Source organism: Echinops telfairi, unplaced genomic scaffold, assembly GCF_000313985.2.
Source record: "Echinops telfairi isolate 266 unplaced genomic scaffold, ASM31398v2 ScPeMD7_1713;HRSCAF=2227, whole genome shotgun sequence".
NCBI classification, from domain to species: domain Eukaryota; kingdom Metazoa; phylum Chordata; class Mammalia; order Afrosoricida; family Tenrecidae; genus Echinops; species Echinops telfairi.
In genome coordinates, this window is record NW_022105611.1 from 20,915,671 (window position 1) to 20,941,229 (window position 25,559).

The 25,559-nt window shown below is 59.8% G+C and overlaps 1 protein-coding gene across 5 annotated transcripts in view; it reads left to right on the forward strand.

The window, feature by feature from the left end:
* The window catches only part of ARAP1 (ArfGAP with RhoGAP domain, ankyrin repeat and PH domain 1), a 61,032-nt gene that overhangs the window by 27,935 nt on the left and 7,538 nt on the right, over window positions 1–25,559 (forward strand). For 4 of the 5 annotated variants that reach the window (XM_030886413.2, XM_045293116.1, XM_045293114.1 and 1 more), the window contains 26 exons: window positions 8,525–8,685; window positions 9,257–9,324; window positions 9,819–9,952; window positions 10,132–10,287; window positions 10,607–10,676; window positions 10,946–11,066; window positions 11,331–11,527; window positions 11,902–12,008; window positions 13,187–13,386; window positions 14,227–14,312; window positions 15,736–15,918; window positions 16,937–17,111; window positions 18,113–18,247; window positions 20,092–20,227; window positions 20,485–20,587; window positions 21,325–21,520; window positions 21,776–21,824; window positions 21,938–22,101; window positions 22,300–22,512; window positions 22,699–22,801; window positions 23,069–23,216; window positions 23,311–23,397; window positions 23,473–23,541; window positions 23,803–23,920; window positions 24,985–25,098; window positions 25,236–25,381. In XM_030886413.2, coding sequence (XP_030742273.1) covers window positions 8,525–8,685; window positions 9,257–9,324; window positions 9,819–9,952; window positions 10,132–10,287; window positions 10,607–10,676; window positions 10,946–11,066; window positions 11,331–11,527; window positions 11,902–12,008; window positions 13,187–13,386; window positions 14,227–14,312; window positions 15,736–15,918; window positions 16,937–17,111; window positions 18,113–18,247; window positions 20,092–20,227; window positions 20,485–20,587; window positions 21,325–21,520; window positions 21,776–21,824; window positions 21,938–22,101; window positions 22,300–22,512; window positions 22,699–22,801; window positions 23,069–23,216; window positions 23,311–23,397; window positions 23,473–23,541; window positions 23,803–23,920; window positions 24,985–25,098; window positions 25,236–25,381 — 3,439 coding nt within the window. The remainder of the gene's footprint in view (window positions 1–8,524; window positions 8,686–9,256; window positions 9,325–9,818; window positions 9,953–10,131; window positions 10,288–10,606; window positions 10,677–10,945; window positions 11,067–11,330; window positions 11,528–11,901; window positions 12,009–13,186; window positions 13,387–14,226; window positions 14,313–15,735; window positions 15,919–16,936; window positions 17,112–18,112; window positions 18,248–20,091; window positions 20,228–20,484; window positions 20,588–21,324; window positions 21,521–21,775; window positions 21,825–21,937; window positions 22,102–22,299; window positions 22,513–22,698; window positions 22,802–23,068; window positions 23,217–23,310; window positions 23,398–23,472; window positions 23,542–23,802; window positions 23,921–24,984; window positions 25,099–25,235; window positions 25,382–25,559) is intronic. The other variant, XM_045293118.1, reaches the window with a different exon arrangement.

The window sequence follows — 25,559 nt, forward strand, 5'->3', positions numbered from 1 at the left end:
TGCAGGGTCACTGTGAGTTGGAATCCACTCGATGGCAGTGAGTCTGTTTGGGATCTCCTCAGGAGCCCCTCCCCTTGGTCTGCCTAGTTTCTGGGCCTTTCCCGGGCTGATCGTGTGGGGTGTCTGCCCATCAGGGCCCTGGTGCTGATCTCCTCAGCCCAGGTGGTACCTGCTCTGGCTCCAAACTTACCTTTCTGGCGATTTCTCAGGGAAGTTCCAGAGCACTGTGGTGGGGGCAGCTTTTGCCCTCACCCCCAGCCCAGGGTCTCAGGAATGGTGGATGGCAGAGGCCTGGCAGAGCCAGTGTTGGCTCCTGTGGTGGGCCCTGGGTTAGAGTGTGGGAGCTGACTCCCCCCCACACCCGGTCATGGGGGTCACCTAATAATAGCCTTGTTTTCGGGTCGCTGACCCACTGAGGACTCTCACCACTCCCCCAGCCCTGCCCCTTGCCCTCGACTTTTCTCCCTTGGGCAGAGAGAGTACCGGCACCCTCTGCTCTTGCCAGGCCAGCGCTGGGGTGGGGGTCAGGGGAAGGTTCTGAGGGTTGTGCTTCCTTTTGCCATCCTCAAGAGCCCACACGGGGCCAGGCTTACAGACTCAGTGCTGTCCTGGCAGATGGGCACCAGACCCGGCCTGGCAGGACTGGCATGCGAGGCAGTTCGGTGGATTCCTCGTGGTGGCAGCGGCACAGAGGGCCCACACAGGCCCTGAGTGTAGAGGGAGCAATTAGGTGGACTTCCTGGTGGAGTCGTGTCGGGAGGGGAGGGCAGTGTCCTGGCCCAGAGCACAGTGGAATCCATGACCCTAGGTCTTTGTGGAATCACGTGCAAAGAGCCCTTCGCAGAATACCTGCCATGTAGTGGAGGCTTCACTTGTGTTAGCTATTGTTGCAGGGTGCAGTGCTATGAGCCAGGTGCAGCCTGGTCTGTCAGGGTGGCCCCAGGTTCATGGGGTTCTGCCATGTGGAGGGGCAGGGGGCTGCTGACTGCTGGCCATCAGGGTTGCGGTCATTTGCTCACCTGTGCTGGGCTGGTCTGGGGACATAGGCCTCGGCTCAGCCTGTGCAGAAGCTGAGCAGCAGTGTGCAGACATGTTCTAGAAAGGGAGCCCTCAGGAAAGGTTCTCTGTGCTGTGATGTGGGCAGAGGTGAACAGCACAGAGCCAGGGGCGCGCCGGCGTGGGGGTGAGGGTGTGCTAGGAGGCCCGACTTCCTGGTCTCATGATGGAGGAGGAAGGGAAGAGAAGGGATGGCACTAGGGGAAGCAAGAGGCCAAGACTGAGGCCCAGGCCGGGGCACAAATGAGGAAGTGGGCAGCTGGGAGCACTTGCTCCTATGGAAAGGGGCGGTCAAGGTAGGAGAAATGCCCAACTCTCCAAGCCAGACCCACTGCCAAGAGGCCAGAAGCTAAGGTTGGGAAAAGGTCCCAACTCCAGGAGCTGGAAGCCTGGGCCCTGGATAGACACCGCTGTAGTGAGAGATGGGGAGCATGCAGGCTGCGAGAGCCCCAGAGAGGCCCCACCCCTGCCTGAGGATGAGGACAGAGGAGGGGGACTGCGATTTGAGCCTTTGCAGGGGGACCAGGATTAGACAGAGCAGGTGCTCCAGGCAGGAGCAGCGTGTGCAAAGACCTGGCTGCGGGCAGTTCCTGAATGCAAGCCCCACAGCGTGGCTGCAGTGCTAGTGGCTGGTGAGCCCATGGCTGGCCCGGGAGGTTCAGGCTGCCTCCACTCTGGCCCATCCGCGCACCCTCAGGTGCGGCCTGGTTTCTTTGGAGACCAGTGCAGCTAGAAGGGTGGGGAGAGCCGGGCCACCCCCTGGAGGAGGCTCTGAAGCAGCTTCTTTGGCCCAGCCCGTGGAGTCTGGGAAGCTGTGCTCGTACCATGTGGGAGAGGCAGGCCTGGCTGAATTGTCAGCCAGGCCGGAGGAGGTCAGAGAGGAAACCGAGGCTCACAGGACGTCACCCCCCTGCGGCCACTAAGTAAAGAGTGGCCCATTGGGGATGCAAGCCCAGTTCGGCCTGACTCCCAGGCCCTGTCTCTGAACTCAAATGAGCACACTTTTGTCTCGTTGTGCCTGGCACGGGCCCCATTTTTGCCCGGTGCCCAAATAAACTGCCAGCAAGCTGGCCCCCAATGAGTGTTGACCTCTCTGTAGTTCCATACAGTTCTCCTTGGCTTTTTTAAGCAGTTTTTAAAGTTGGTTGCCAGGCCTTTCTCCCTAGTCTTAGTCTGGAAATTCTGCAAACACCTGCTGAGCATGAGAGCAACCTGCCGTCAGGCCTCCACCGACAGGTGGTGCTGGTTGCAGTTTGATGCGCACTGGCCGGGGTTCACACCAGACACCCCGCTCTCACACGGACAGCAAGGGCGCTGCACTCCACCCCATGCCCCAGCGTTACTCATGTTGTACCTCTTTTTGTCAATGCTCAGAGATATTCTGGTTCTCCTCCCGGAAAGAATTACTGTCTTGGAAGCCCACAGGGGCAGTTCTTCGCTGTCCCACTGGGTCAACTCAGTGGCAGTGAGGTGGGGTTGTTGTTTTTTTAAATATGATCGTCGGGTCACCCCGTTCTTCACAAGGAGCCCTGGTGGCGCCGTCATTGAAGCTCTAGATTAGTGGTTCTCAAACTTTCTGATGCCACGACCCTTTCATACAATTCCTCAGGTTGTGGTGACCCCCTAATCATGAACTTATCTTCGTTGCTACTTCATCACTGTCCTTTTGCTACTGTTATGAATCGGGTGACCCCTGTGAAAGGGTTGCTCCACCCCCAAAGGGGTCGCGACCCCCAGGTTGAGCACCGCGGCTCTAGACTGTAGCTCTCTCTCACCAGCCGCGCCGTAGGAGAAAGAGCCGCGGTCTGCTTCCACGGAGCTTTGCCGGCTTGGAGGCCCGCAGGGTGCTTCTCTTAGTCCCGCAGGGTCTCTGCCAGCAGCCGGTCTGCATGCTTTCCCGGCTCAGGACCCTCACGTGCCCCCCAAGCCCTCTGGCGTCGGATCTGCACCCCTAATCCAAGGGGGCAAGCCTTATTGGGTGGAGACCCAGACCTGGGGTTGGGGGCTGGCCCTGTCCAGGAGTGCCCAGCCTTGGAGTGGGTATAGTGGGCACTGCACAGGCTCACACGCCACCTGGGGAGAGGAGCAGCAGGCTGAAGGAACAAGGGAGCAGACCCTGAGTCTGTGGGGCTCTGGTGGGTGGGGAGGAGACGGCTGGTCCTTTCCTCAGAAGGGGCCACTGCTCTCTCCTCTGGGGTTTTCCTACGTGCCAGGGCCTTCCCCATACCACTTCCCCTTTCCTGGGGCTGCTCCTGACTCAGCAGGACTCAGGCCCCTGCAGGAGGCAGCTTAGGGCAGGAGTAGGCTTCCTGAGGGTTATGTGGGGTCCCTCCTGCGGTGGCCACCTTCTGGGGACAGCCTCTCCCCTGGGCTTGCTTTGCCTGTGGGCCGGTGTGGCTGAGGATCCCTGCCGAGAGTTCCCTGCTGGTGCTAGAGAGCCTGCCTTCAAATCACAGCTTTCCGACCACAGACAACTTACTCGGCGTCTTGAGGCCTCGTTCGTTGGCTGTAAAACAGGGATAGTACAGTCCTTGCCTTGAAGCTGCATTGTGAGGAGTAAGCAGTCAGAAAATGATGGAGACTGCAGTAGCCCTGTGGTATTAGCCATGCGTGTGCGAGGGGGCTTCAAAACTTTCATGGAAAAACAAACCAACCCATTCTCTTTACGTATGGCCCCCATCATCTTTTTTCCCCCAATCACTTTATTGGGGCCTCTTACAGCCCTTATCACCATCCATCCATCCATCCATCCATCCATCCATCCATCCATCCAGTGTCAAGCACGTTTGTACATTCGTTGCCATCATCATTCTCAGAACATTTGCTTTCTACACAAGCTCCTCATCTTGTAAGTGCTTTACTCAGACGAATATGAAACAAAACCCGTGCCGTTGAGTCAGTTCCAGGCGACCCGTCTGTTTTCTGAGTAGAATTGTCCCAGAGGTTTTGTATCGATAACTTTTATGGACGCTTCCGAAGTGCTGCTGGATGGATCTGAACTGCCAACCTTTTGGTTGCTGTAGCTGTTACCCTGAGGCCCCACGGAGTTGGTTTCCGCTCATAGCATCTGTGCACAACAGAAGGAAGCCCTACCGGTCCTGCATCCCTCTCACAGCCATTGCTCTCTCTGAGCCCCTGTTGAAGGTGCCGCTGTCCTTCTCCAGGGTCCTCTCGATAATGGGTCAAAAGTACATGAGACAAAGCCTTGCCCATCCTCACTTCCAAGGAACATTTTGGCTGCACCTTTTCAAATGAACATCTTTGCTTTTTAACACTTGAAAGCGGTCTTTTGTAGCAGACTTGCCCGGTGTAGTACTTCCTTTGTTGTTGTTTTTACTGCTGCTTCCTGGGCATTGATGATGGATCCAAGTAGAAGGAACTTCTTGACGACTTCCCCGTTCACTGTGATGCTGCTCATTGGTCCTGAGAGGGTTTTTGTCTTTTCCTTTATGTTGAGGTATAATCTCTGTTCAAAGCTGTAGTCTTTGATCTTCATTAGTAAGTGCTTTAAGTCCTCTTCACTTTCAACAAGCAAGGCTGCTTCTGCAGATCGCAACTTATTAATGAGCCTCCCTCCAATCTTGAGACTGCCTTCTTCACATAGGCCAACTTCTTGGATTATCTGCTCAGCATACAGATTGAATAAGTATGATGGAAGGTTACAACCTTGATGCACGTGTCGTATCTTTCCTAACTTTGAACCATACAATACCCCCCTTTCTGTTTGAACAACTGCTTCTTGGTCTATGTCCAGGTTCCACATGAGCACAATTAAGGAGGGGACTCCCATTCATTGCAATGCTATCCATCGTTTGCTATGACCCACACCATCAAATGCCTTTCATAGTCAAACCACAAGCAGACATCTTCCTGGTATTTTCTGCTTCCAGCCAAGTTCCGTCTAATATCAACATGACATCCCTAGTTCCATATCCTTTCCTGAATCTGGCTTGAATTTCTGGCAGTATTGCTTGATGTATTGCTGCCAACCATTTTTCACTTGTCTTCAGCAGAATTTTATTTGCATGTGATATTAATTACATTGTTTGATAATTTCCTCATTCTGTTGGATAGCACCTGTCTTTGGAATGGGCATAAATAATGGATCTCTTCTGGTGGGGGGAGCAGAGGGGGGCGATTCCTAGAGCCTTGTGTTTTTCACCTTCAGTGTCACTGGGACTTCTGTCTTCAATACCATTGGCTCTTGATCATATGCCCCCTCCTGAGAGAGCTGAGCATCATCCACTTCCCTTCGGCACAGTGATTCGTGTGTCCTTTCATCGTCTTTTGATGCCCCTTTGCACAACATTTTGCCTATTGAAACCCTTCAGCACTGCAACTTGAGGCTTCTTTTTTCCTTCCTCTAGTTCTTTCAGCTTGAGAAGCGTCAAGTGTATTCTTCTCTTTTGGTTTTCTAGCACCAAGTCTTTGCACAGTTCCTTAGAATGCTGTACTTTGGAATCTTCTATTCAGCTCTTTTACTGCATCACATCTTCCGGTTGTTTTAGCTACTCGATGCTGAAGAGCAAGTTTTAGAGTCTCTCTGATGTCCATTTTGTTTTTTTCTTTCCTGTCTTTCTAACGATTAAGCTTTCGCCACATATGTCCTTTCTATCATCCCACAACTTGTCTGGTCACTAATGTATGTTGGGTCAACTCCATTCCCAATGTGGTCTCTGAGTTTAGGTGTGATGTACTCAGCGTCATGCTTGGGCTCTTGTGGGCTTGTTTTCATTTGCTTCAACTTCAACGTGCATATGAGCAATTGATGGTTTGTTCAGCGGTTGGCCTCTGGCCTTGTTCAGACTGAAGATACTGAGCTTCTCCACCATCTCTTTCCACAGAGGAGGTCGATTTGATCCCTGTCTATTCTGTCTGCTGAGGTACACATATAGAGTCAGTCATCTTTCATGTTGTTGAAGGTATTTCTGATGAATAAGTCATTGATCTTGCGATCTTTCATAGTGTGTTTTATTATCAAGGCCGTTTTGGCAAATGAAGAACCTTGGTGGCACAGTGGGTGAAACATTGGGCTGCTAACCAGAAGGTCCGTGGTTCAAAAACCCACAAGCTACTCTGTGAGAGAAAGATGAGACTGTAAAGGTTTACGACCTCAGAAACCCTGTGGAGCCCTTCCGCTCCATCCTGCAGTGCCACTGTGAGTCACTATCAGCCCGGTGGCAGGGAGTTGAGGTTTGGGTTAATGGGCGAGCACAAGCCATTTGTGCCAGCCTGAGCCCGGGGACATTGCTCAGCAGGGGTTTCAGAAAGATGTTGCTGCATACCTGGGTTAACTAATGCTTATTAATTGGTGATAGACGCACAATGATTAAGTCTGTGACTATTAATTAAGAAGAGTCATTGGCTCACATATTTCTCTCATAATGATTATGAATTAATAGGGATTGATGAATGTCAGGTATTCGTGTATTTATTCATCCCGGCCCAGTGCCATGGCTACAAGTGAACAAGATGGGTGCTGAGCTTGCCTTGGGGAGCCCACCTGCTGGGGAGGCCGACTCAGGGTGGGCAGGCTTCTCGAAAGGATTGTGCCCCAGGTGGGAGGGCACTGCTACATGGAGCCTGAAAACCGGGGGGCAGGCGGGGCAGATGCTGCTGTATAGCCATCCCCAATCCTGCTTGGCATTAGAGGGACAGACACTGCCTCCACGTCCCGTAGCTCACAGATTGACCCGCCCCACCTGGGAAGCTTGAGGCTCTATTCCCATTTGATCTCTGCTCTCAAGAGCCCTTTCCCCTTGGGTCCTGGGAGGTGGCAGTGTGAAAGATTGATGTGTCTGTCGAGAAGGCCCAGGGACATGGCACCTGACCAGTTGGGCCAGCTGCCGGCATGGGTTTGTCATGTTCATAGGCCTAGATCTACAGCCACTGGTTACTTCATCATCATTCACCCTTTTGTGTATGTTCTGCCAACCCTAACGGTCAACCTATTCAGCCACCCACCTTCCTCCATGCCCCCATCTACATAAACCTACCCACCCAGCATGCTTCTCCTACTGACTCGGCCAAGCCCTGGGGTGGGCCGTGGTGATAGAGACTCAAGCCAGACGTTGCCCAGGCCCTAAAGAGACTTGGAGAATCGGGAGGGGACAGCCAGGGGGCAGTGCCCACTAGGAGGTCCTACTAAATGCTCAGCTGCTCCAGACAGACTGCCTGCACGTGGTATCAGTAGTCAGGGTGGGAAACAGCTTGCTAGCAGGGCCTAGCCAGGTGTCCCTTTCTGCGGAAATCTTCACGCAGTTCATGCCACAGGCCACTCAGCCCCGTAGGAACGTTCTGTGTCGCCCCCCAGGTGACAGCTCAGGGCTGAGGGAAAGGAACTCCCAGCAGACAGGTGAGAGCCACGCTGGCTTAGAATCGCCCTGTCCCAAGGGGCCACCACTACCTCTTACCAGAACCCCACAGGCCTGGTTCCAGGACTCTGGAAGGCAGATGCCCTGCACCCCCGGGAGCCCAGAGCTGTGGCTTCTCCCCCCGCTGGAGCATTTGTCGTATAGTGGCTCCCAGTCCGCTCCGCATGCAGTTCCACAATTAGGTCTTTATTTTTTAACTAACGACATTGTTGCCTGGTAACGTGGTTGACACAAGTTTCTCGGGCAACAGAGCTAGAAAGCTACCTGAAGGTCAGGTTATCACACGGAATGGGGTGTGCTTGGTACCCTTCTGCTCATCCATGCAGGGACAATTATTTTATTGCCATGAAGTTCCCTCAAGTCATTTCTAACTCCTAGTGACCCTGGGGCACCACAGAACCGAGCACTGCTTGGGCCTGCCTACCACCCCGAACAGATGGACGTGCTCGCTGCGCTGGCAGTCCAGGGGACAGTCGGCTCTTGAAGCTTCCTGACCCTGTGCCCTGCTCTCACATGCCTCGGGTAGTTGGAGGTCCCTGGCGGGAGGCAGGCTAGGCACTTATCCTGGGACACACAGGAGCTAAGGGCCTAAGTCCCACTGGGTGGCATTGAGCCTTCAGGGAGCGGGCTGGTGGACAGAAAGGGCTGAGCCAAGTCTTGCCTCAGGGAGTCAGGGTAGGTGGCAGGAAGGAGCAGCCAGGTGGAGGGAGAGGGGGTGGGGGCGTGAGTGCATTTGAGGGCTTTGTGAGGCACCCAGGAGGTGCCTGAGCAAAGGGGCAGGTGGTCTTGGGGCAGAGACCCCTGACTTGGGGCCTCCGGAGTTGGTTTCTGAGGCTCATTGCCCATTTAAATCTGACCCCACTCCCCTTTGCCAGCAGAGCTTTCTGACCCATAAAAGCTCAGCCATCACCTCCTCCAGGAAGCCTTCCATGACTGCCCAGGATGGGGTTCCCTGCTCCCCAGATGTGGTCGTTACCATCCTTGAGAGCAGGTGGTGTACTGCAGCTGGCTGAGCAGGCTCCCCGGCTGTCTGATTGGCTATGTGCTGCTGGCCCAGCTGACCCCCTGGTGCCTACCTTCTGTTCTCTTCCCAGCCTTCCTTCCAGGGAGGGGGAGTCATCGCTGTCATGCCCTCCCCAGCCGGAGCCTGAGGAGCCCCCCACCACCCTCTCCCGGGGTTCCCCCTGGCCCCCATCTCCACTACCCAGCCCCCCAGAAGTCCCTCCAAAGCCTCCCCGCCTGCTCCCGGAGTTTGGTGAGTGTGCAGTCAGGGAGATGGGGACAGGGCTCTCTCTGGGGGGTGGGGGGCGGGTCCTGGGGGCTCTGGGCCCCTGTGCAGAGCATGTACCAGCATCAGGCTCCCCTTCCCTCCACCAAGTGGCTCTGGGCAGGCGCTGGCTTCTCCCAGCATCCTCCAGTGGTGGCTGCCATCTGTGAGTGGGGACAGCAGCCGCCTGTATGACCCACTGACTGAAGTGTGGGGACAAGGCGGGCGGGCTCGGTCCCCTGGGTTTGGAGTCTGGGAACACTTCCTGTCGTCGTGGGTGGTTCGCTTGCCCGGGTGTATCCACTGCTTTTGGATCTCCGGTTAGTTTGCTTTTTAGCCTTTTTTGGGCAGGCCCCGCCCCTGTGCCTGGGGTAGCCTGCCTCTCCCCTGGCTGCCCCCAAGTGGGAACCACAAGGCCCTGAGGGTATAAATAGCACTTCCTGTCCCCTGGGCCCTGTTTTCTGAAAGCCCGTGGGGGTGGGGGTCTTTGGAGGGCTGGAGGTGTGTGTGTGGGGGGGTCCTCTCGCTTCTGAGCATCCTCCACCCCTATCTCTCCCAGATGATTCCGACTACGATGAGGCCCCAGAGGAGGGGCTGGGGGCCCCAGCCAGCGTGATGAACCAGAAGGTGGGGCGGGGCAGTGGTTAGGGACTGCTCTGTCTGTCTCTCTGTCTGCGTGTTGGGAAGGAGGGAAGGAGGGAGGCCCACCAGCTCCATGTCAGACCAGACCCTGGGAGAGTGCAGGGTCACGCAGAGCCCCAGAACTCTGGGCTGCCTCTGGCTGTGCATGCTCCTCTCCCGCATTCCCAGCACATTGATCTGGGGTGGTCTGTCTGTCCGTCTCTCTGGCTGTCTCAGTTTCACTTTCTGGGTCCCTGTGTCTGTCTCTCTCTCTCTGAGGGTCTGGAACCAGCGTCTTCCTGCCCTACGTCTGTTGGCCACTGATTCTCCCATCTCAGGGGACCCTGTATGGCCTCCACTGCCAGGGCGGGGGGCAGGGAAGGGTCGTGGTGTGTGTGTGTGTAAGCAGAAATAAAAGTGCTGGCTTGTCCGGGTTGGGGATGGAGTGGACAAGGCAGGTGTGGTGACCTCTGGGTGACGCTGCCATTTGGGAGGAACAGGAGGCGCCCCCACTGAGCTCAGTCCCGAGGGCCGTGCGTGTGGCCAGTCTGCTGAGCGAGGGGGAGGAGCTGTCCGGGGACGACAACCAAGGGGATGAGGAGGAGGATGACCACGCCTACGAGGGCATCCCCAAGTGAGTTTCCACCCTCCTGTGTGACTCCATTGCCCAGCACCCTCCTTCCCAAAGCCCTGCTGGTGCCCCACCCTTCGCTCCCCTCCCCTCGGCCCTGCTCCACTTGAGAGATCCAGTGCTAAGCCCTGGCCGTGGCCCCCTTACCCTGGCTGCCTGTGTTCTCTCTCAACTTCCTCTAGCGGTGGGTGGTACAGTGGCGGCCTGAGCGTGCCCTTGTCCAGTGGCCCCTTGGTCCCCGAGCTCCTGCCACACCCCATGGATGAGCTGCCCGGGGGTTCTGCCCCCGTCCCACCCATCATCAAGGCCGGTTGGCTGGACAAGAACCCACCGCAGGGGTGAGTGAGGTCTGTGGGTCCCCCTGGTACTCTGCATGGGGCAGGCAGGACCTCGGGTCCTGGATCCACAATGAAGGTGGTAAGCACAGCGGCTGGGTCGGCCTCATCTCCATCCACCTGCGTTTTACGGTCCTTACGGTTGGGAAGTCCCACTTTGCGTCTGGCTTGGATTGTGGGCCCATCTGGAATTCTCCCAGCTGTACTTGATGTCGTCGTCATTGAGTGTGGCCATCAGAGGGCTGGATGACCCTAGAGCCTTCTGCCCTTCATCCCCAGCCCTCAGCTCTCTTGTGCCCCCTGTCCCCCATTCCCCGTCTAGATCTTACATCTATCAGAAGCGATGGGTGAGACTGGATACCCAGTACCTGCGGTACTTTGACAGTAACAAGGTGCGCCCCTCCCGACCCTGCCCCACTGCTGCTCTGAGCCTGGACCCCAGAGGAATCCCTCCAGAGAGACACAAGTCCTGCCCCCCACCCCACCCAACTCATTCTGTCCTCCTGGCCCATTGGTGAGGGGAGGGGTTGGGCCTGGCCAGCATGGGGGGGGTGGTGGGGGGCAGGATCGTACCCTTCATTTCAGCTGAGGTTGAGGGGGCTGCACCTATGAGCTCGGGCCACCCCCTGCCCCTACAGAATGCCCCCTCTCTGTCCCCCAGGAGGCCTACTCTAAACGCTTTGTCCCTGTGGCCTGCATCTCCCACGTGGCTGCCATCGGGGACCAGAAGTTCGAAGTGATCACGAACAACCGGACTTTTGCCTTCCGGGCGGAGAGCGATGGTGGGTGTGAAGGAGGGAGGAGAGGGTTGTGGGATAGGGAAGATTGGCAGTGCGTGGCCCGTGGGCCCCCCCCTCCCCCGCCCCCCCTGTGGGAGTCCTCGCGGGGAAACGGGTGTGGGGCCGGAATGTGACTTGCTCAGTATAAGGACAGAGCTGGGATGGGAGCCTGAGCTTGTTCAGGTCCGGGAAGTCAGACAGCGATAGCTGGGTCAGTCAGGGTAGGCTTCCTGGTGTGGGGGGGCTCACTCTCGCTTTTGCCTGCAGCTGAGCGGAAGGAGTGGATGCAGGCCCTGCAGCAGGCAGTGGTGGGGCATCGGGCCCGGCTGCCCAGCACCCATCTGTTGGGTGTGCCGGGCCCGGAGCTGCCTGACCACTCGGGCAGCCTGGAGCTGCGTGGCTTCAAGAACAAGCTGTACGTGGTTGTGGTCGGGGACAAGGTGCAGCTCTACAAGAACATGGAGGTGCGAAGGGCCTGCCAGCTACCAGACTGACCTTCACTGACCTGCTCCCGGTCTGCTCCCTCCATCCTGCTCTGTGCCCCCCTGGTCCCCTGGCTGCACCTCACCCCCACCCTGAGCCTGACCCCGCTCCCCCCACCCCCTCCTGGCCTGCTCCTACCTCTCACCACGAGTTCTAACCCATCTCCTGCCTTCACTCCAGCCTGGACATTCACCGAACCCCTCGTTCCCACTGCCCACCTGACCCCAAGCCCAGGCCAGTTACTATGCTCAGATCTTGAACCCTCCCGTCTCCTCCATAGTCCCAGAGGTACCACCCTGACCCCACCCTAGCCCGTCAAGCCTCACCCAGCCTCTCACCCCGCCCCACTTACTAGGAGTACCACCTGGGCATTGGCATCACCTTCATAGAAATGAGCGTGGGCAATGTGAAGGAAGTGGACCGGCGCAGCTTCGACCTCACCACGCCCTACCGCATCTTCAGGTGCCCGCCCCCATTCACCTTCCCTCTCCGCACCTGCTGGGTGGGAGGTCTTCTCCCTTGCCAGCCCTGCACTGCTGCTCCTGTGCGTCCGCAGGCACCTTCTCTGGCACTGCCCCACCTCCTAGCCCCACAGCTGACAGAGCTTCCCACTTGGTTTTCTGCACCGTCCGTCCCCATTGCCTGCCCTAACTGCCTCCTGCACCTTTGTCCTTCACACCCATTCTTCCCAGGGCTCCTTTGGCCTGGCTGGATGCTCCTCCCTGAACCCCTAAGTCTCTGCCCTAGCAGTCTGTCCTCACTATCCCCACCAGCGTTGCCTGTCTCTGCCCTCTGCCCTCTCCCTGGTAGACCTGGCCCACTGCCAGGCTTCAGCTGCCTGTGTGGTGCCAGCATTCAAAGCCTGTGTCCACTGCTGACCTGCGGGGTGACTAGGGCAAATCACTTTGTGCTTCTCTGTGAAGCTGGAACATGGTTATCTCTGTAAAGCTGCTGACTGAGGGTGCATAGTAACTGCTCAGTTAACCACTGCCGTGCCACCGCCTTCTCCAGGTCCTTAGTCCAGGTCTCTGGCTGCAGCTGGCTTTTCCTTCTGCACTCGAGACCCGCCTGCCTAACAGCTTGGCAGACCTCTCACCTTCAACCTCCTGTCCAGGCCCCGGCCCGCTCACAAGGGACCTTGCCTCCCACTCAGCCTGGGCAGGTCCGGCTCCACCCTCGCCCGGCCTCCGTCACATCCTTGGTCTCCGTGTTCCCCTCCTGCCCCTCTGCCCTTGTGGCCTGGGCCCGTGGACTCTGCTGAGACTCTTCAGTCGTGTGTGCTCGGGCAGCCACCCTGCCGGCCCATTTTACATGCCGTCCCTTCTGCCCACACCTCCCTCTGACTCCTCCGTCTGTGTCCTCCTCACCGTCCAGCCTCAGTGCAGGCAGTGCCCCTTCACAGCAGCCGTCTCTGCTCCCTGCTGGGTCAGCGTGCCTTGGGGATCCCCCCAGCCCCACACCCCTCTCAGGTCCCACCCTCGAGGGACCATTGCTGGCCTTTACTCCAGGCCCCCGGATGCCTCCTTGTCCTGGCTGTGAGCCTCTTGTGCCTAGCCACCGCACCGCACTTCATGCTTGTATGCCCTCCCCCCAAGCCCCTGGGAGCCCTTTCCCACCCGCCCCCTGTTCTGTGCCCCCAGCTTCTCGGCCGAATCGGAGCTGGAGAGGGAGCAGTGGCTGGAGGCCATGCAGGGAGCCATCGCCGAGGCCCTCTCCACCTCGGAGGTGGCCGAGCGAGTCTGGGCCTCGGCCCCCAACAGGCTCTGTGCCGACTGCGGGGCCGCCCAGCCCGACTGGGCCTCCATCAACCTCTGTGTTGTCATCTGCAAGCGCTGCGCAGGTATGTGTGTAGGGGTCGGGGGACAGAGGGGCTCAGGCCCGGCTGGTGCCTGCGGAGGGTGGTGGCCGGCGGTTGTCAGAAGTCCCTCCTATTCGCAAGCCTTTCGTCCTGAGTCCTTACCACTGCAGCAGTAAGGAGACAGCTCCCTCATCTCACGGGGGAAACTGAGGCACAGGAAGCATGGCTCGTTTGAGCTCGCCTGGCAGATACACGAGCCTGTATTTCAGGCCTACCTGTTGAGATTCATCAGAAGATGGAGGTTGGGAACCACCGGCCTTTCAGCAGTTGGGAGCTGAGGTCAGGCTCTGAGAGAGACTGGCTGGTGGGCAGAAGCTGAGTTGGAAGGGGTGGGATTGAAAACCAGGAGAGGCGGGGAGTGGGGGCGGAGTGGAGACACCTGGCCTAGGGAATGGGATGGCCAGCATTCGAGAGACGTGTAGGGTCTACAGTGTAAGGTCTGGGTAACAGGCGGGGGTGTGGGGGTTGGGGGAGTGAGAAGGAAAGTGGATGGAGCCAAGAGTCCAACACCCACCAAGGGAAGGGCCGCTGTGAGGACTGGGGCGGGGGAGGTGGGTGGGTGGGCGAGTGTTGGGGTGGCAGGAGGCCCCTGCTCTCCTGGGTGAGGAACAGGCCTAGGGTGGGACAGCTAGGGCCGGTGTTCAGAACCCTTGGGCCATGCTGTCTGGATGCTGAGACCTGTGAGCCGGAGTGCATGCTGGATTCTGTAGCAGAGGGACCAAAGATGGAGCTGCAGGCTCTGTCCCTGGGTGAGCTCTGGGGTGGATACCGCCACGAGCAGACAGGGCCCAGGACGACTCGAGTCTGGTCCTCTGTCTGCAGGGGAGCACCGGGGCCTGGGTGCTGGCATCTCCAAGGTGCGGAGTCTGAAGATGGACAGGAAGGTGTGGACGGAAACACTCATTGAGGTGGGATGCCCCCCTCCCTTGCTACCTGCACTAGGGGCGGGGATCTGTCCTGCTCAGTGGCTGCCAGGTTCCTCCTTGTCCCCTCCCTCCTACCCCCGACCCCCCCAGCCCACCCCACCCCCAGTTGGAAAAGGCTTTGGAGAACTCAGCTGGTGGGTGGGGATTTTGGAAAGGCCAATTAGCAAATGAGGGCCTGCAAGCCAAGCATGATTTTATGTGTTTAAAGGGTTGCTTGGAAAGGGGAAAGAGGACCTGTCACAGAGACTGTATGGGGCTTCCAAAAGTTGGTGGGAAAACCCCATTGTCGCCTTACACAATTTTTATCTTGAACTTGTGGGAACACCAAACAGCTCCTTGTTGGGCCCTTTGTGACAAGCCTGTGCTGGCTCCTCCCGATGGAGGCCCACTCTCGCCCTCTTGCACAGATGTGGACACTGAGGGCTGGTCAGGGCGGCCCTTTGCCTGCGATCGCCCAGCAATCTTGACAAACCGCCCAACCCTGCCCTTTTCCGTCCCACCACCTGGCTGGCCTGGGGCCTGGTGCCCCCCCACCCCCACCCCAAGGGCCTGGCACTGTCCATTTCAGGTACACTCACAGGTGGCTTTGAGCATGTGCTTTTTGAGGTGCACACGCATGCACATTTGTGCCTGGGGACTCGGGGTTCCGGCACTGGCAAATGCAGTAGCCCCTCCAGGCTGCCTACTCCCAGTCGCTGTCACACCCATTTCCCAGGTCCCCCCGCTGCTTGGCCCAGAAGGGCTAGAGGATTTCCAAGCGGTAATTGGCCTACAATTCGAACCCCCTGTTTGCAGTTTACAGATTGAGGTCCAGGGAGATTGAGTGGTGGGCCTCCTTTGTTCCCTGCTGTTCCCTCAGCACCCTGCACAGGGCTGACGGAGAGGCAGGATGGGGTAGGGACCAGGGCGGGCCAAATATGGCTGTGCCTTGAATGAATAAGCTAGTTCTTCAAATGATAGGCCCCTAGAACCCTGAGCTCTCCCAGAACCTGCCTCCACCCCTTCTAGGGAGGAATGCCTAGAGGGAGGGAGGACAAGAGATATTTCCAAAATCCCTCTTCCCACCCTACTGGCTGTCAACCCCCCCCACCCCCCCAGCTGTGATGGCCTCAGTAATGCAGCGTGGGACTGGGTGGGGAAACAGCAAGGTCCCCTTCTACCCTGAACCCGGCGCCAGGCCTGGGCCGGCCACCTGTCAGACCCGTCTGTCTTTTGTCCGGGCACTGAGCCCAGGGCCACACCAGGCCAGGCTGTTCCTCAGCTTTCCCACTGGGAAAGTGGGCCGATGGCCTGGCTCTCCCAGCCCCTTGCCTGGCACCCTCAGGACCCAAGGCTTTGCTTGGCAAGAGTCTTCAGCCCTAGGCTGCCCCTGCTAACCTTTCCCCCCCCACCCCCACCCCCACAGCTCTTCTTGCAGCTGGGCAATGGCGCCGGGAACCGCTTCTGGGCAGCCAACGTGCCCCCCAGTGAGGCCCTGCAGCCCAGCAGCAGCCCTGCTGCCCGGCGCCGCCACCTGGAGGCCAAGTATCGCGAGGGCAAGTACCGCCGTTACCACCCGCTCTTTGGCAACCAGGAGGAGCTGGACAAGGTCAGCGCTTGTGCCTCTGGGACCCCTAGGGACAGCCCCCTTGGTCCCTAGACTGTCAGAATCCCCTGAGAACCCTGGCTGGGACCCCGCTTCTGTTCCGGAGCCAGGCCATCACTTTCAGCGGCTCAGAGTGATGAGCTGGCCTATGGGGAAACCGAGGTTCAGAGGGCAGAGGTTGCAAAGCGGGCAAGATCCAGGCCTGACCCCTGGGCGTCTGCCTGCCTCCCTCTGCCCCCACCCCTCCCTGTCCTCCCTGATTCCTCTGTCTCCCGCACCCTGCCCTGCTCCTTGCCAAAAGGAGTGAACTCAGTGGGGATGCTATTTCCTGTCAGGCTCATGAAAAACAGCTGGGCTGCTCAGACCCACCCCCACCCCACCCTTCTGACAAGGAGGCCCTGTGAACGGGCCCCAGGCCCTGACATGCCAGGAGCCAAGCCTGGGGGCCCTGATCTGACCGTTTATGAAGGAGCGGGAGGATGCCACTTTTGACCTCTGGTTGGCCTGCAGCCCCGCCCCCCTGCACCTCCAGCCCGGCCCTGCCCTGGCTGCTTCCAGCTAGAAACCCAGTGGGGAGCCAGGCCCCACCTCCTGGGGACCCAGGCATCCAGCCCCGGGCCAGGCCCAGCCCAGTCTGGCCCGGCAGCCAGGAGAGGCGGCGGCTCCCATTGGTGGAGAGGGCTGGGTAGGCAGTGAGGAATCTAAATGTGGGCGGAGTTAAATACAGAGCCCCTGCCCCTGCATACTGGTGAAGGAGTTTGAGAGAACGGGCAGGGTACCGCTCTCTCTGGGGGCCGGCAGCTGGGTGAGGCCCTGGGTAGCTGGGACCCCCGCCTCTGGGACAACTCTGGACACCCTTCCCACCTTGGCCTCTCCCTTCCTCCTCTTCCTCTGCTTTTATTAGTCTTTTCTCCTGAGGGTGCTCCCCCACCCAACCTGGGTAACCCCTTCCTCCCCTCTCCCACACCCCCTCACTCCCAGATTGGACTGACCCTCCCTCCCTGCTCTCCCCTCCACCCAGGCCCTGTGTGCTGCTGTCACCACCACAGACCTGGCGGAGACCCAGGCACTCCTGGGCTGTGGGGCTGGGGTCAGCTGCTTCTCAGGAGACCCCGAGGCCCCCACACCCCTGGCTCTCGCCGAGCAGGCGGGGCAGACCCTGCAGATGGAATTCCTTCGGAACAACCGGACCTCGGGTGAGCAGAGAGTAGGGGCCCCTCTAGGGCCAGTGGCCAGCCCTGTGGAAGGTTGACGGGGCGGGCAGGAGGGTGGCAACCAGCAAGGGGCACATTCATGTGCTATTGTGAAGGTGGGGTGCAGCTCCAGGAGTGTCCCCAGTGCAGCAGTGTGTGCAATTGTGGTTGTGCTTGGGGTGGGGTGTCAGTGTACATCTGTGCATCTCCACGTGTGTGTATGTGTGTATACTTGTCTCTGCTTGTGCATTTGTTGTCCCTTCCCCACCTGCAGCCTGGGCTGCTGGGCGGGGTCCTGGTGCCAGCGTTTGTATTTCTCTGAGCTGTGTCTGTCACCCTGCACCTTGGGGTGTGGTAGACTTTGCTTTCAGGCATGTGCCAAGGATGTGTGTTGTGTGTGGTGGGGGGGTGCTTCCCTATGTAAGGGTGACCCTTCGTGGCAGCCTGGGAACTCTATTGCACCCCTACTTGGTGCCTCTCCCAACTCAGGGCAGGTGAGGAGGGGGTGAAGGGAGTAGGTGGGACTGGTCACAGCCAGGCCTGGCCTCTGGGCTGGAGCTCAGCAGCTGGGGCGCTAGGCTTGGGGCCATGAGTGGGTGGGGTGGGCTGGGCTGGAGAGAGCCCAGGTGTCCAGAAGGCACGGGGACCACCCAGCTGGCCTGGCCTGGCCGCCTAGAGGGCTGGAACCAGGCTGTTTCCTGGGGTTTCGAAGCCCCATGGGAGGGAGGCTGCCTGGGGATTATTGTTGGGTTTGCCTGGCCTTGTGCCCCAAAAGGGGAATCTGGGAGGATTCCTAGAAGGGAAAATACTAGGGTTGATCCTTGGGGGCAGGGTGGGATTTCCACGCTTGGAGAAATGCCCGGTCTACCCATAGAGGGGAGTGAGCACCTGAGGGCACTGGTCAGGGAGCCAGGGCTGGGACCTGGACAAGAAGCCTGGGTGTCAGCCTCGGTGGGCAGTGTGAAGCAAGCGTGACCAACTGCTACTCCCTCTCCCCCACTAAGAGGTGCCCCGGTTGGACGCAATGAAGCCCCTGGAAAAGCACTACTCCATTGTCCTGCCCACCGTGAGTCACAGCGGCTTCCTCTACAAGACTGCTTCTGCCGGCAAGCCACTGCAGGACCGCCGAGCTCGGGAAGGTGGGTGCTGTGCCAGACCTCCCCCAGCCCATGACAGCTGACATGGCTGCAGGGCTAGCCAGGGTGATGGACCCAGGAGGGTGCTTAACAAACCCCAGCAGTCACCGGCAGGCTTCCTGGATAGAGTCTCTTGGATACAGGGCTCAAGTCCGACTCACAGCGACCCTGTAGGACAGAGTAGAACTAACCCTGCGGGTTTCTGAGACTGTCACTCTTTCTGGAAGCAGACAGCCTCATCTTTGTGCCTCGGAGCAGCTGACCGTGAGCTTAGCCCAGCACTGTGATACCAAGGTTCTTTCCTCTGGAATGCAGTAAAAAAAACTCACAGCGACACCCGAAAGTTTCTGAGGCTATACCTGCTTGTGGGAGTAGAAAGCCCCGCCTTTCTCCCAGCAAGATGCTGGTGGTTTCAGACTGCCGACCAGGCGGATCGTAGACCAACGAGTAACCACTGTGCAGCCAGGGGCCCTGTGGTATGCAATAGATGCCTAGTCAGTGGGCTACTGGGGACTGAGGGGAGGGCCCAGTATCTAGCCTCTTGGGGGTGGGCCTGAGCATGGTGGGGAGTTGGAGGACTCAGCTTAAAGCCCTGTGCCTCCTGATCCCAGCAACACCCCTGTTCCCCAGCCCAGTGTTCCTCAACTCCAAAGCAGAAGCCAAACCGGGCAGCTGCTGCCCCACTTTCTGTGGTCTCTCTCCCTTTCACCCTCTGGCCTCCTTGCCACTACTCAGAGAGGCCATGGTCACTCCAGGGCCTGTGCACTTGCTGTTCCTCTGTCCCAAGCGCTTTTTCCCACCTGACTGTATAGTCAGCCCCTCCCTTGGATCAGGACATCACTCTGACCACCTTGTCCAAAGCAGTACCCCCTCCCTTCTCCCCCTGCCCAACTTGTTCTTCACACCCCTTGTCTGGCTTTTGTGTCAGGAGGCCTGTGCATCTTAGTCCCCTGCCCCGTCCTGGGGTCTTAGCCCCTCTGGCCTCCACTGTGGCCCCAGCCCCCGGACTGCAGCGGGCACTTGGTAAATGTCTGCAGAATGGGAGAGGACCCAGGAGGGCGCCCTGCCAGGGAGAAGGCTGAAACCAGGGCACACCCCCCTCAGCGCCCTCTGAGACCAGGGCACACCCCCCTCAGAGATGGGCTCAGTGTCTTCCGGGGACAGTGCTGAGGCCATTGCCCACTGCACCCCCGAGGAAACCCCCTGCTCCAGGAGGTAAGCCTTGAGTCCCCGACACTCTCCCTGCCTCGTTGTCCCCTGGGCCACTGCATGGGTTTACATGGTCCTCCCTGGCAGTGCCGTTTATGTAACCGTCTGAGTCATCCCTATCGTTGTAGTGCCAGGAAGCTCTGACCCAGTGTGTCACTCGGCACCATGGTCTCTACAAGCTCTTTTTCTCCTCTGGGGCCAGGTTGCTCTGGTCAGTCACCTCAGAGGCATTATGGGAGAAGGCGGGGTGTAGGTGGGGTGTGATGCTGCCAGGGCACAGAGGGGCACGTAGGCCAGCTGGGGGTGGGGTGGGGTTGGCTCTGAAGGATGAGCAGAATTTGGACAAGAGAGCCTGGGTGGGCCAGGGGTCCTTGGGAAGACAGGAGTTGTCAGAGGCCGCTGGTGGGTTGGGTGGAGTGTGGCATGCCAGGACACAGGGAGCTGTGGAATGGTTCTGGAGGGGGGAGTATGGAGTCTTGTTTAGCAGGGTCCCTCTGGGTCTCAGGGGCGATGATGGTGGAGGCTGGGAGACCTGCGGAGTCCAGGAGGGGGGGCTGGGGGGCTGGGGAGGCTGCAGACAGAGGCGGTTTCCTGATGAGGTCAGAGGCCTCACGTGGCTCTTCTGCTGGTCTCCCCAGAGTTCAGCCGGCGCTGGTGTGTCCTTAGTGACGGGGTCCTCAGCTACTACGAGAATGAGCGGGCGGTGACGCCCAACGGGGAGATTCGGGCCAGCGAGATCGTGTGCCTGGCCGTGCCCCGGGCCGACACCCATGGGTGAGCATGCTGGGCAGAGTCCCTGAAAGGTTCACATCCCCGTTGGGAACTTGGGGGACACAGACTCCGAGAGGGCCAGGACATCCCAGGGTCACATCCCAGGCAAGCTAGGTCTGTACATGGGCCGCACCAGGCCCCGGCCCAGAGCTTTCCCACTGCCTCAGGTGGCCAGGGGAGGGGAGAATTGGGGGTAGGTGGGTGAGTGGGGGTAGCTGGGGTGGGCATGGTGGGCCTGAGCTCCAGCCTTGTCCCTCTAGCTTTGAGCACACCTTTGAGGTGTACACGGAGGGAGAGCGGCTGTACCTCTTTGGACTGGAGAGCGCAGAGCTGGCTCGGGAGTGGGTCAAGTGCATCGCCAAGGTGGGTTTGAGTGAGCAGGTCAGGGAGGGGGACCTGAAAGGCAGGATCTGGGTAAGAGTTTGTCTGGTCATGGGGCAGAGCAGATCCCCCATCTGACTCTGAAGACACCGGCTTGGCTTCTCAGGCCCAGGATCTGGTGAAGTCTGCAGCCCCCAGGGCAGGGGAAAGGTCAGCTCTGGAAGAGGAACTGGAGGCATAACCCCTGCAGGTGCCTGGCAAGGGTTTCGTAATGAAGGCCACTCAAGCGCCCCTCCGGGTGGATTGTTGCCCTCAGAGGGAGAGGCGAGGGGAGGAGGCAGAGAAGCTGCCGGGGACTAGAGCGTGTGACTCCAGTTCCTGGTCTGGTCTATTGATGGTTTGACCTCCACGGGGAACCAGTCCCAGCCCCTGCCCCCTCAGTGGCTCCCAGGCTGGTGTCAGACCTAGATGAGGCTCCGACAGCAGCCACCTTGTGCCGGAGCCACACAGCGCGCCAGAATCTTTGAGGCTGTGGTGGCACAGAGAGTGGCCTCCCCGATGGCTCCTGGGGGGTGCTGCAGAGGGGTAAATCTGAGGGCTGTGGAGGATGGAGCGCAGCACTTGAGGTTGGGGAGGAGGTGGGGTCCCCCGGCCTGGGTTCTAAGCCAAAAAGGGAAGAGGACCCTTACCCAGGGGCCCAGGAACCGGGCAGGCCACGCCACAGTGTGGGCTGATGTGTTTTCCCCTGATCCCTGGCCCTTGCCTGCTCCTTTCCCCAGGCATTTGTGCCCCCCCTGGCTGAGGAGCTGCTGACTGAAGACTTTGACCGGCTGGGCCGCCTACCCTACAAAGCTGGCCTGAGCCTGCAGTGGACCCAGGAGGGCTGGTTCTCCCTCTCCGGCTCCCAACTCCATGCCATCCTCCCCGAGGGGCCCTGGGAGGAGCCGCTGCAGCTGCGCAAACTGCAAGAGCTCTGTGCGTGGGTGGGCCTGGACCTAGGACCCCGCCTGGAGGCACCCCCTTCTGGGTCTCTGAACTCTTAGCCTGGCCAGCAGGAGCCAGATTCCCCTCTCAGGCAGGCAGCGGGGATGGGGGTGGGGAGAGCTGTGCTGATGGGTGGGTCCCGGGGGTAGGTGTGCCCATAGCCTCCCAAGGGCACAGGGTGGGCCCCCCCCCAGTACCCACCCCCCCAGCAAGGTCTGGGTCTTACCCTGCTTCGCTCCTCCACAGCCGTACAAGGGGACGAGAACCAAGTGCTGGTGCTGGTGGAGCGGAGGAGGTGAGCACCCCCCTAACCTCCCTACCCCGGGCTCTGAGAAGCTGGAGGCAGCCCACAGGTCTGGGAAGGGGGTGACAGAATGGACCCTGCGGTGACTCACTGCCCTGGTCCAGGACGCTGTACATCCAGGGCGAGCGGAGGCTGGACTTCAGTGGCTGGCTGGGGGCCATCCAGAAGGCAGCAGCCAGCTCAGGGGACACCCTCTCGGAGCAGCAGCTCGGGGACTCAGACATCCCTGTGATTGTGTACCGCTGCGTAGACTACATCACGCAGTGTGGTGAGCCCTGTCCCCCAAAAGTGGACGCCCCCCTCAACACACACACACACACACACACACACACACACACACACGCCGGGGCATGCCTGCCAGACCCCCTCGAATAGTCACTGCATGGCTCCACTCCCCGTCAATCCTGTAGACACTCCCCCCCTTGCATTTGACCCTGCCCCCAAGCTCAACCCCACTCCTCCCCAGGACTGACCTCCGAGGGCATCTACCGCAAGTGCGGGCAGACCTCCAAGACCCAGAGGCTCCTGGAGAGCCTGCGGCAGGACGCCCGCTCCGTGCGCCTCAAGGAGGGTGAGCAGCACGTGGACGACGTCTCCTCGGCGCTCAAGCGCTTCCTGCGCGACCTGCCTGATGGGCTCTTCACTCGGGCCCAGCGCCTCTCCTGGCTGGAGGCCTCAGGTAGGCCCCGCAGCCCCGGCCTGATACCGGCCCGGCACCCACACCCCTATTCTGCTCCCCGTCCTGGCACCCTGCACCCAGAGCCCCTCAGGGCCGCTGCCCCTGCTGAATGGCCTGAAGTGACTGGGGGTGCTGTCACCAAGCAAGAACGGGGACCTCCTGATGGGGTTTCTCCCCCTGACCCAGAGCTCGAGGATGAACAGAAGGTGGTTAGGTACCGAGAGCTGCTGGGCCAGCTGCCCCCAGTTAACCGCGCCACGGTGAAGGCCCTCATCGGCCACCTGTACTGGTGAGCAGGGTCCCCACGAGCCCCGGGGGATAGACTGAGTGTTGACTTAGATGCCGTCTCAGAACTTCTTCCTGCCCTTGGGCGAGTAGGGGAGCCTTCCCTTAGGGCTGCAGTACCTGGGCCCTCTCCCAGCTTCCCCTTCCTACCCCTCCCCAGGACTCCAGCCAAGACCCCAAAGAGGGCCCTTATGTCCCAATTAGCAGTCCGCTCTGACGAGCCCTTTCCTGGCCCCACTCCTGTGACCTCTCTCACCCCTACCTTGTCCAGTGTCCAATGCTTCTCAGACACGAACCAGATGAACACTCACAACCTGGCCATTGTGTTTGGGCCCACGCTCTTCCAGACAGACGGGCAGGACTACAAGGCCGGCCGTGTGGTGGAAGACCTCATCGGCCACTATGTGGTGGTGTTCAGTGTGCGTCCTCAGCCAGGGGGCAGAGGAGGGCTGGACCAAGGCTCCAGGATGACAGTGACCATCATCCCGGGCCCCTCTCCCTTGCCGCCCCCAGGTGGACGAGGAGGAGCTGAGGAAGCAGCGGGAGGAGATCACTGCCATTGTGAAGATGCGCGTGGCGGGCACTGCCAGTGGGACGCAGGTGAGGGGCGCGGCTGGGTGTGAAGGGCTCAGGTACCCCTCCCAAGGCCTCCACCTGAGCCCCACCTCCCCACAGCATGCCGGTGACTTCATCTGCACCGTGTACCTGGAGGAGAAGGCAGCCGAGACGGAGCAGCACATCAAGGTGGGGACCAGGCACCTAGAAGCCCGGGATCAGCAGGAGTCAGGCGGGGGCAGGCACCATGCAGGCAGCGTGGGTAGCCGGGCTTCTCTCCCATGGAGAGTGTTGAGTGAGCCTTATCCTCTCCTGCCCACCCAGCTGGTCAGAACCACTCAGGGACACCCCAGGGCCCCAGAACCACTCTAGAGGACTCTTTGGAGGTGGGCGCAGGCCCTCGACCCCAAAGCAGAAGTGAGGCTGATCACCCCTTCCCCTACCCGAAAGGTTCCCGCCTCCATGACAGCTGAGGAACTCACCATGGAGATCCTGGATCGCAGGAACGTGGGAATCCGGGAGAAGGACTACTGGACCTGCTTCGAGGTCAACGAGAGGGAAGAGGCAGGTGAGTGAGCCCTGGGGTTGGGGCCGGGTGTGGTGGTGGTGGTGGTGACTGGTGGTAGTGGCGGTGACAGTGATGATCGTGGTGGTGGTGATGAAGAGGGAGTTGGGTGGCTGCTGCCATGCCTATGGAGGCTGTGATCTCGGTGACGGTGTGCTGGTGGGCGTTGAGAGTGATGGTGGTGGCACTGCTGGGGGGTAGGGCAGTCAGGACTCAGGAGGTGCTGCTGTGAAGGTCCGACAAGGGGAGTGGTCTTGCTCACAATGGGGACGTGGCTAATGCATTATCAGGTGGGTGGTGAACTGGCCACGGTGGTGAAGCTTGGGGGGGGGGGGTGTTGCAAGTGCATGTCACGTGAAGGGTGGTCTTGATGGCATAGAGGGTGAGGGTGTGTCTGTCCCTCCGTTTGCTCACTGGTGTGTGGAGTGTTTGGCCCTGAAGGAAGAGTTGCGGACCGAGAGGAGGATGGGGACGAGTGCCTGGGCAGTGGGGACAGTATGGCAGGAGCGCTGAGTGGGTATGGGCACCGCCTTCAGGGAGCGGGACCAAGGGTGGGGCTGGATGTGGAGACAGATACTGGCCACGCGGGCACTCGCAGCACTGCAAGACACTTGGGGGTGGGGTGGGGTGGCAAGAGAGGCGTGGCTGGCACGCTGCCAGGCTCACCACTTGCTGCCGCTGGGAGAGGTGGAGGAAGACGGGATGAGAGCACTCTGGCCACCGGAGAAGACCGTGCTGTGGGCAGAGCGGCCGGCGCTGGCAGACGGAAGCAGAGAGAGATCTGAGCTGTGGGGGGGTCAGAGGAAGTGGGGACTGCTTTCCCACTTGAGCAGCCTTGTGGGTGGGGGTGCTGTTTACACCCATGAGGACACCCGCCTACCAGGAAGGACGAGACCGGGAGCTCTGTGCTGCACATGGAGGGTTGGTCGCATCCAGGGTGTGGGAAGTTGATGCTCAGGCAGGGAAAGGATGGCCGCCGACATGCCAGTGTGGGCATGCCAGGGTGTGGGGCAGGGTGCTGGTCAGGCCATGTACCCCCACTGACAGGGGGTCTGGCCTCGCCCCAGAGAGGCCCCTGCACTTTGCAGAGAAGGTGCTGCCGATTCTGCACGGGCTGGGCACAGACAGCTACCTGGTGGTGAAGAGGTACCCGTCCATGGAGGCCATGCTGCTGTACCTGGGTAGGTGTCTGCCGGGCTGGACCTGGTGGTACCGCCATGGGGGCTGCAGCAGGAGGGGCAGTGCATCTCAGGCTGGCTCTGTGGGTGGAGGGCTGGTGCAGCCGCGCCCACTCCACTCCCCTCGCCCCCCACCGCAGCCAGCCGCGTAGGTGACACCAAGCACGGCATGATGAAGTTCCGAGAGGACCGCAGCCTGCTGGGCCTGGGCCTGCCCTCCGGAGGCTTTCACGACCGCTACTTCATCCTCAACAGCAGCTGCCTGCGGCTCTACAAGGAGGTCCGGGTAAGCGGCCCCCTGTGCTGCCCGGGCCGGCCCCCGCACCCCATGTGCTGATGCCCACGCCCACACAGCCTCCTCTGGGCTGCACGTGAAGTAGCCCCACTGATGCTCAGGGCCCCTCGGGTTGTGTCCCTGAGAAGCCAGGTCACTCGGGCTGTGTCCCCAAGGGACCAGGTCACTC